The sequence below is a fragment of the Myotis davidii genome, unplaced genomic scaffold (genome assembly GCF_000327345.1).
Source record: "Myotis davidii unplaced genomic scaffold, ASM32734v1 scaffold46, whole genome shotgun sequence".
In the NCBI taxonomy this organism is placed as follows: Eukaryota; Metazoa; Chordata; class Mammalia; order Chiroptera; family Vespertilionidae; genus Myotis; species Myotis davidii.
Genome location: NW_006383006.1, coordinates 2,985,695 through 2,995,921, shown reverse-complemented (window position 1 = coordinate 2,995,921; position 10,227 = coordinate 2,985,695). Strand labels below are relative to the sequence as shown.

Sequence of the window (10,227 nt, the reverse complement as noted above, 5' to 3'; positions counted from 1 at the left end):
CGAAGCCCTGGAGACCGCCAAGGAGTTCAGCCGGGAGACGTTTTGGAGCCGACTCAGTGAGTGCCTCTGCTGCTGGGGACCCCCGCCCCCCGTCTGCTTCCAGCGACCCGCCTGGCCCCTCCCGCTCTCCCCTCCCCCCGCATCCTCTCTGCGGGGTGCCTCACCTGCCCCGCCGTCGGCACCTCGGAGGGTGAAACAGTAAACACCGGTTTGGGGAGGTGCTTTGAGACGTCTCAGCCAGTAGGGGTGGAGAGGGAGCGCCTTATCTTTAAAGCCCGTGCAGCCGCGGCAGCCTGGTCCCGTGGGCACTGACAGGCGCCTGCCCTCCCCGCTGTCGCCCCCAGATGAGGCAGCCGAGAAGGTGTCCAGGGAAGCCACGACTCTCACCGAAGTCTTCGTTCGACTCCCGCGGCCACCGCCGTCCGCACAGGTGGGCTTTGAGTTCCCGTGCTGCCTCCTGATTCCTTAGGAATCCTCTCTCCATCTTTCCACCTCTGAGTTCAGCTGTCAAACAGGACTGCAGTTCTCACCCCCCCAGGATTGTTGTGAGGACCACATTGCCACGTGCAGGGCCTGGCCTGGAGTAGGCTGGTCTTCTAAGTAGAACTGGTTCAGCTTATTACCTTTCTGGTCATTTAAGCACTTGCTATTTGTTTTCACATAACTGACCCCCATCTAGCAGATGAGTCGGCAGGCTCAGAGGCTAGGGTTAAGGCGTATAAGCAGTGAGTTAGGATTTAAATTAGGATCTATCAGATGTCTAAGCTATACCTTTTTTGTTACGCTACATCCCTTTTTATATTCAATTATTTTTTATATTAATCAGTAACAATGTATACAGTATAAAATTTAAAAGATAATCAAAGTTAAGTGTGCTACAAAGTTTATTTCTCCGTTCCCCAGTTCCTTTTGAATTACTCATAAGTATTCTATGCATGTGCACATTTATGTATATATGCCTGCTTCTTTTTACACAAATGACAGAATGCCATAAACACTTTTCTGGATCTTTTTAAAAAAAATTAACACCCTGGCCGGTTTGGCTCAGTAGGTAGAGCGTCGGCCTGCGGGCTGAAGGATCCCAGGTTCGATTCCGGTCAAGGGCATGTACCTTGGTTGCGGGCACATCCCCAGTGGGGAGTGTGCAGGAGGCAGCTGATCGATGTAACTCTCTCTCCCTCTCTCTTCCTCTCTGTAAAAAATCAATAAAAGTATTTTAAAAAGGTTTTAAAAATTAACAATATAGTTTGCAAATTGATTCTCAGCAGCACATATGAAGTTGCTCATTTCTTTGTAATGGCTGCATGGTATTGAGTAGAGAGCATATAACCATAATTCAAGTAGCCAGTACTCTATGTAGACATTTAAGCTGTTTCCAATTTGTAGCTATTATAAAGTGCTGTAAATTGCCTAATACATTCTTGTTATATGTGTGTATATTGGTAAAAAAAAAAAAAAACCCACGCACATATGCAACAACAACAAAAACAATTCCAGGAAGTGGAATTGCTAGAACAAAGGCTTTATGCATTTAATAACCCCTTTATTATAAAACTAATGAAAATAAACATGTCAACTGTGACCAAGTGTGCTCTATGCCCAATTTTTCTAGAGCTAGGTATACTGAATTTGGGATAAATTTATTTAAAAATGGCATACTCATTGCCTTATTTGATTTTCGCAGTTAATAGTTTCGTTTTCTTGCTCAATCTATATTTCCAGATGTTTTGAAATGGAAAAATACTCTTTTGCTGCACCTACAATGATAAACTCTCTCCCCCTACATAACTCAAGAGATCTGTGATGAGGAAATGAGATGAATTATGAGAGCACTTGAAAAACTTTGTGGAAGAAAGTCCATATTTATTTCAAAGGGAGGTAGTAATAATACCTTGTTTTTCTTACCTGCCAACTCCCTTCTTTCAAATATTCTTAGGACTTGCTGCTAAAATTCACAGCTAGTAAGATACCATGAGGAGGCAGCATAGAACTATTTTCTGTACATGCTTAGGTCAGTGGTTTCACTCAGATGGAAAATTAGAATTTGGTTTTATTTGAATTATATATATTTGAATCACAGTTGCTTAGGATCTCAGCATGCTAGTCTTACTGAATAATAGTTGTATTTATTTTTAATTTCAGTTGCATACGGACTTTTCCTTTTATAAACTTATGTATTTGGATGTTGAAGGAATGTCAAATTGCCATAAAAGTTTCTCAACACTCTCAATCGCTGTACTTATCCATCCCAGACTAGTAAACAGTTTGGGGACTGGCACCATTCTGTAGAGCACATTTTACGTAGCACTGGCTTAAAATTTAGCAGCTAAATGAGGACAAGGAAGATAAGTGAAAGTCAGTGTCTGCTTAGAAGGCAAATAGTCAACACTGAACATTGTAGAGTCCATTATTACCTTTAGGTATATTATGATCCTGCGGAACTAGAGAAGGAGAGAGACAGACACCTGGTTAATGGTCTAAGAGGATAGGCAAACTTTTTCTGTAAAGGGCCAGATAATAAATATTTACGCTTTGCAGGCCAGTGACGCAACTCTGCCCTTGTAGTGCAAACACAACTATAGATAATATGTAAACAAAAGAGTATGACTGTGTACCAGTAACACTATTAAAAAAAACCTGGCAGTGCACCTGACTTGGCCCAGGGATCCATAGTTGGCCAATTCCTGGTCTAAGGTAAGGTGAATATTTCACAGCAGAAATCAAGAATAAGTTTTTCCAGCTGTTTCTTCATGTTTTATTGAATTACCAGCTCAGTACCTGGTGTCTGGCTAACTTCTCTCTAATATGTGATGAGAATAGCGCAAGGCCTAACTCATACTAGGACTTTAGAAAGGGTTTGTGATGCTTTACCGTTGTCTTCTCCCTTCCAGAGTAGAAGAGTTGACCAGATTGATCTAATCCATTTCCTTTTTCATTCTCAAATTGGTCTACCTCCTCATAGGAAGCCCAGAGGCTCTGTGAACAAGTCCATGCTGCCATCAAGGCAATTATTGCAGTATACTATTCGCTTCCCAAGGATCAGGGTAAGTCACTGTCACACATAAACATTGGGTAGACCTTGGCTAATGTGACAGCTTATGTACTGAAACTTTACCTTGCCCTCAATTTGAGCAGGTAATGTAACTTCCTCATAAAATGCAGATAACTTCATAATGCAAGTGACCTCTGTAAATAAGCCTGCAGCTATAGATGCTGTGTTCCCATCCCCCTTACTGAAACTTTACCTTGCCCTCAATTTGAGCAGGGAATGTAACTTCCTCATAAAATGCAAAGATAACTTCATAATGGAAGTGACCTCTGTAAATAAGCCTTCAGCTATAGATGCTGTGTTCCCATCCCCCTCGCCTTACCTGACTCTAAGGTTTTTCATTCTCACTAACTCCTTCCTCTCTAACCCAATATCCCATCACAGATGCTGGCTAAGTCTCACCCCCTACCCAGGCCCAAGCTATCCCCAGTCTCCACCCATATTATATCACACCCTATTGCTGAGTTTCCTTATACATTAAGTGGCTTCCACGTCTTTTTTATTTTTTACTTTTATTGATTTCAGAGAGGAAGGGAAAGGGAGAGAAAGATAGAAACATCAATGATGAGAGAGAATCATTGATCAGCTGCCTACTGGGGATAGAGTCCGCAACCCGGGCATGTGCCCTTGACCAGAATTGAACCTGGAACCCGCAGGCCGACGCTCTATCCACTGAGCCAAACCAGCTAGGGCCATGCCTTTCTTATAATCAGCAGTCAGGAATGGTGGGAAGAGCAAGAAAATGACATGGGGACATAAGTCGACCTGTTTTGTGTGGGCACTCCAATTACAGCATGTGGGTGCACATTAAGTTCTGTCGTGCTTATACTCTTGAGGAAAGTAGATGTTGGCTTCTGGAAAGAAGACCGGCTGCTTAGTCTTTGGGTTTGGCTACAGGAATCACTCTGAGGAAGCTGGTTCGGAACGCCACTTTGGACATCGTGGATGGCATGGCTCAGCTTGTGGAAGTGCTTTGCACCACTCCAGCTCAGAGGTAGTGATGCCACGGTTGAGTATTAGTTAATGGGGTTCCTTGTATCAGGAAGGGATAAAAGCTCAGTTCAGCAGCAAAATTGTAGCGTAACTGAGAGTAATAACCAGGAGGAAGGCGCTCTTTAGGACAGGAACCTAGGTTATTGATATGTCCTTATTGATTCCTTTCCTCAGCCCTGAGAACAATGACCTTATTTCTTGCAACAATGTCTGGGTTGCGTGCGAGCAGGTGCCTCAGATACCAAGAGGTGGGTAAGAGTGGGAAGTGGGTCATTGACTCTGATGGCCAAAGCAGACAGACCTCTCATACTAGCTTCCAGTTTTGTACCATATATACATTTTAACTTACATAAAGAGTTTAGTCATATATATATACTTTATTACCAATAGCAAAAGATAGGTATTAATACTTCCTGCCAGTCTTTTTAGTTCTCATATTTCTTAATTCAAACTCCCCTTTTGCTGTGGCTCTGCTTCTTATTGAACCCATATGGCTTGTTCTCCTGGTCCTGCCTGCCCCAGAGTCAGTATTTCTTTTCTTTAAAAAAAAAAAAGCTTATATTTATTTTTGAGAGGGAGGAAGAGAGAGAGAGGGAGAGAGAAAGAGAGAGAGAGGCCAATGTGAGAGAGAAGCATCAATCAGATCACCTGCCTCCTGCAACACCCCCTACTGGGGATCGAGCCCACAGCCTGGGCATGTGCCTGACTGGGAATCTAACTGGTGACCTTTTGGTACATGGGGCGATGCCCAAACAACTGAGCCATACTGGCCATGGCCCCAGGTTCAATATTATGAGACACACTGAAGCAGATATGAGGTAGAACCAGCTAGGTCAAAAATTGTGGTCATTCAAGAGGACCATTGAGAAACACCTTGTGACCATTTTATTTGCAGTGAATGATAAGCTTTTTAGCCCCCTGTTTGGATATCCAGAGGATGTATGTGAGAATTTTACATTAAACCACTGGCCTTGTTGAATGTCCTTGGCACTCCCTTCAAATGGGGACATTGTTGATTGCCCTTTGCAGACTTCAGAGAATTGTTGGGTTTCTCCTCTAATTTTTTACATACAGATAACAAAGCTGCAGCCCTTTTAATGCTGACAAAGAGTGTGGATTTAGTGAAGGATGCACATGAGGAAATGGAGCAGGTGAGACGACATCTATCTTTGCTGGTCATTGGAAGGCAACTGTGACTAGTAGATGAGAATTGGTTATAAAGACAGGAGATGTCCTGAGCACTGGCCGAATAAGTCCCAGCCTCACTCCTATCCTCCATCTCCCACCTGCACCCCATGCTGGTGTGTGATTTAGTACCACTCCCCTGTCCCATTGCTGGACTAGGAGAGAGAGAGGGTTTATGCAGTGACCCAACTCTGTCGCCATTAGTGAAGTAGCTAGCTGAGGTTTGGAACAACTCAGACATGATGCTGAAAGTACAACAGGCTTTTTTTTTTTTTTTTGGCATTCACATAAATGATGTATGTGGTATGTCTTAGGCTGTGGAAGAATGTGACCCTTACCATGGCCTCTTGAATGATGATGAGGAGGACAACTCTGACAACCATGGTAATGAACAGGATGATGTGTTGGGGTGTCCAAACAATCAGGACTCATATTGGTCAGAGGAAGATCAAGAGCTGATAATCCCGTGCCTTGCGCTGGTGAGAGCATCCAAAGCCTGCCTGAAGAAAATCCGGATCTCAGTGGCAGAGCATGGGAAGAAGGACCAGGTGGCCCAGCTGGATGACATTGTGGATATTTCTGATGAGATCAGCCCTAGGTAAGTGTGAGCTGTACTTGAAATATCAGTTCTGATATTCTGAGCAGCAATTCTGATCTCTGCTTGTGTTGTCATCCCAGTTTTTCCCCCAGTTTATTTTGAAAATCTTCAAGCCTACAGGAAAGTTGAAAAAGTATTGCAGCGAGCACCCACACATATCCTTCACTTATTATTCACATTATTTTCTATATCGGTTTATTTCTCTATAGATAGATGTGCCGTTTTTTCCCCACTGAACCATTTGAGAGTAAGTTGCAGACATCAGTGACATTTCACCTTTAAATACTTTTATTCTTATTATAGCCAAGAAATTTAACATTGAACAAATTCATATGATCTAATATTCAAATTTGCCCAATTGTCTCTAAAATATCTTACAGAATTTTTTTTTTTAATCTAAGGTTCTGTCTTGGCGTCACATTGCATTTGGTGGTCATCTCCTTGGTCTCTTGAAACTAGAACAACCCCTGTCTTTTTTAGTCTTTTTCTTAATTGACATTTTTAAAAATCCAACTTTTAAAGAATTCACATTAACAATTTAAAATAATCTTTGTAGAATATCCAACAATCTAGATTCATGTGACTGTTTTTTCTTGATCATCTATTCAACTTAAAGATTTTTTGGCAAGAATAACATAGTTGAGTGTTTTGGGCTTCTCATCGCGTTACTTTGAGTGTCACGTGATGTTAATTTGTCCCATTATTGGTGGAACTAAATTTGGTCACTTGGTTAAGTGGTGCCCACTTTGGTGGCATTATATGGACGAACCCCTCCTGTATTAGTTATTAAATTGGTGGTTTCAGATCCTCACATTTTTTAATGAATTGATCATGTCTTCTCCTAGTGCAGTGATGGCGAACCTATGACACGTGTGCCAGAGGTGACACGCGAGCTCATTTTTTTGGTTGATTTTTCTTTGTTAAATGGCATTTAAATATATAAATTAAATATCAAAAATATAAGTCTTTGTTTTACTATGCTTCCAAAGATCAAAAAATTTCTATATGTGACACGGCGCCAGAGTTAAGTTAGGGTTTTTCAAAATGCTGACACGCCGAGCTCAAAAGCTTCGCCATCACTGTCCTAGTGAAACAGGGTATATATGTGTTCAGTAAATACCCGTTGAGTTGATTGTTTATTGGTTGCCCAATTTAAGGAACTGATAGGCATTTCTGGGGCAGTCATTTTCTTATTGGTTTGCATCCTTAGTTGTGTGCTAGAGCCACATAGCTGTGCTTTGTTTCACTTTTTGTTAATGGTTATTTTTACTTTCTGCCCTTAGTGTGGATGATTTGGCTCTAAGTATATATCCACCCATGTGCCACCCGACTGTGCGAATGAGTGTAAGTACCTTGCGTTGAGAAACCTAATTGGTAGAATTTTACCAATCACTACTAGCATTTTCTTTAAGCTGTAGGAAATACATTTCTGAACACTTGGACATAAGTACAACAGTAATATATTTCTTACATGAGTTTTGTGTTTGATAAATATTTGCTGAATTATAATAGCCATGAGCTCTGGTAGTACTGTTTTCTGTAGCCACCTGGGTAATCATTTAGAAAAATCCAAAGCCCTTAGAAAATGCTTCTTTGAAGAGAATGTCTTAATTACTGTAGTGCTTTCAGATCTTCTCAACTGAAGTCACCTGTTTCTAATTTCTGCTATAGGCAGAAATAAGTGTTCCAGAAAAAAACTCTGTTCTAATATAAACACATTATGTGATTTAACCATGGAGGATCAAGTTCTTTATAAAATCTGATTATATTGTATTCTTTGAAGTCCTGGGTTCTGTGCTAGAGAGAGTTCTATTTTATTTTTATAAACTAAAGTTCTTATCTCTAACGTTATTGAAAGAAGTAAACTGCCAAAATGGCTTATATTCTACAATCAGATGTATCAATCCTAATCATATTTGATAAGTTAAATAGTGGAAATTAGATACATCAAAGTATCTTCATAATATACAAACACCTTGAAGGAGAATAGGATTCTTTTGGCATTAACTTTTTAAATTTGTATTCACTTTTAAAAAATTGACTTCCTAAGAAATAAACATCTTTAGCAATATGCCTTCTCAATTACCTTGAGTAAAAATATAAAATATGTATTATATATTGATGGCATACATACATCCTCATGTTATCTTGTCGTTGATGTTCTTAAAATTGTGTTCATAGATTTTTTAAAAAGAATTAGGATTTAAAAAATATTTTTTATTGACTTTAAAGAAAGGAAGGGAGAGAGAAAGAAACATAACTTGTTTGCCTCCAATATGCACCCCTATGGGGGACCTAACCTGCAACTCAGGCATGTGTCCTGAGCAGGAATCAAACCGGCAACCTTTCGGTACACAGGACAGTGCTCAACTGACTGAGCCACACTGGCCAGGGTTATACGTAGATTTTTTAAAAGAAAAACATTAGTTGTTTCTACTATATGTTTAGAACTATCAGAAGTTGGGACAAATTCAGATTATAGTCCTTTTGCTGTTTTATTAATTTAAAGTATTTTTTCAAAAATCTTGTAAAAGTGTTGCAGCAACAGTATTATTAAGATTTGGTTAAATAGTAAAAAATCCAAAATCTGGGTGAGTCCTTACCATAAAAATAAACCTCCTCGGTTTCTTTTCTAGGCTGCAAAACTTGTGTCTGTTCTAAAGAAGGCACTTGAAATTACAAGGTGAGTATGAGGACTTTTCCCCAAATAGATGTTTGAGAATAAACCTATCCAGCCATTCTCAACTCCCAAACGCCCATTTGAAGGAGCGGGTATGGAGTTTTCTTTCAACTTCAGTTGTGGAGCAGCTGAGCTTCTGCAGAGAAACTTGCCTTTTCTTAATTTGATTTCCTCTGTGCTTCCTGTTGAAGGTATGTTTTCCTTTGACAATATAATAAATTCCATTTCTTTTTTCCCCCCATTCCATTCACAGAGCGAGTCATGTAACCCCACAACCAGAAGATAGTTGGATCCCTTTACTCATTAATGCTGTTGATCATTGCATGGACAGAATCAAGGAACTCACTCAGAATGAACTTGAATTATGAGTTTTCAGGCTCATTTGTACTCTCCTCTCTCCTTTTCTTACTGTCACAGCCAGGCTCTGATGTCTGCTTTTAAAATGGGGCTAGAATGTTTTCTGGTTTGAAAAGGAATTTCTGTCTGTATTTATCAAGAGGCACTATTACCAAAGATTGTTGGTTAGGCCAGACTGGCAATTATTTATAAAACGTATGAGTATGGTATATTTTTCTGTGCTAGCTACAGAAGATAATGGCATGATTTTGTGTTTCTGAATCGCCTCCCAGAGATTCCTAGGGAAGCTGTCTCATTCCCTATTTGCAATAATGTATATTGTTTCATTGTTAAAGATGTTGACAATCTCAATAAAATACTAACCTGCCAGTGCTTAAGTGAGTACTCCTCCAAAGTTTCTTTCTACCAGAAATACAGGTGGAAACTAAAACATTGCTTTCCTTTAGGCTTAAAAGTCTGAAGATCTGATTCTGTTCAGAAGTATACATAGAACAGAACACTTGACTTTAAAGAAAGAGACTCCAAAGCCCCTCTTGGTTATATAATATCATTATTCTTATAAGTCCTGAATATTCTTATAGGTCACTCTAAAATTATTTTGTGGTATTTGTTGTTTGTTCACCTTGTTGAACCAGATTTGTTTTTCTTATGCATACCTGTATTGTTTTCTGTTATATATTACATGTCCCCAGATATAAATACAAAATTGAAAGCAAAAAAAGTTTAATTGATCTTTTAGAGGAAGGGAGAAAAAGAGAGAGAGAGAAACATCAATATATTGCCTCCTGCACATGCCCCAACTAGCAATCGAACGTGGGTACGTGCCCTGACTGGTAATTGAACCCACCATCTTTGGTGAACAGGATGACTTTCAAACCAACCAAGCCATACCGGCCAGGGCTAAATACAAAATTTTTATAAACCAAAAAATTTTAAATGTATAAACTTAAATAATGTTAAGTGTCTCTTTAGTTAAATCTTTTGCAAAATCATCACCAACCTATATAATAAAAGGGTGATATGCAAATAGACCAAACAGCAATCAAAGCATAATATGCTATTGATATGCTAAGGCTGTTCAACTGCTTGCTATGACTTGCACTGACCAGGAGGCAGACAGTCAACTAGTCAACCAGTTGCTATGACATGCACTGACCACCAGGGGGCAGATGCTCCGACAGGTGGGTTAGCTTGCTGCTGGGGTCTGGCTGATTGAGCAAGATGGGCCGGACATGCCCTGGAGTCCTCCCTTGGTCCCTCCCCGGCCCGATCATGCATTGGTGGGGTCCCTCACCCTGGCCTGCACCCTCTCATAACCTGGGACCCCTCAGGGGATGTCAGAGAACCGGTTTCAGCCCAATCCCG

General features: G+C 40.4%; 1 protein-coding gene across 3 annotated transcripts; it reads left to right on the top strand.

Annotated features, from left to right (window-relative positions):
• The first annotated feature begins 343 nt into the window (after nucleotides 1–343).
• Nucleotides 344–9,239, top strand: CCNDBP1 (cyclin D-type binding-protein 1). Of its 3 annotated transcripts, XM_015557572.1 has the most exons (8): nucleotides 350–430; nucleotides 3,947–4,043; nucleotides 4,217–4,290; nucleotides 5,117–5,193; nucleotides 5,542–5,825; nucleotides 7,109–7,169; nucleotides 8,462–8,508; nucleotides 8,759–9,239. In XM_015557572.1, exons 2-8 carry the CDS (start codon nucleotides 4,000–4,002, stop codon nucleotides 8,871–8,873), a joined length of 702 nt encoding a protein of 233 aa, XP_015413058.1. In that variant the 5' UTR covers nucleotides 350–430; nucleotides 3,947–3,999; the 3' UTR covers nucleotides 8,874–9,239. The 3 variants fall into 3 exon arrangements, with proteins under 3 accessions (XP_015413060.1, XP_015413058.1, XP_015413059.1); XM_015557574.1 differs by lacking the exon at nucleotides 4,217–4,290 and having other exon boundaries at nucleotides 344–430; XM_015557573.1 differs by lacking the exons at nucleotides 350–430; nucleotides 4,217–4,290 and adding an exon at nucleotides 2,963–3,044.
• The last annotated feature ends 988 nt before the right edge of the window (nucleotides 9,240–10,227 follow it).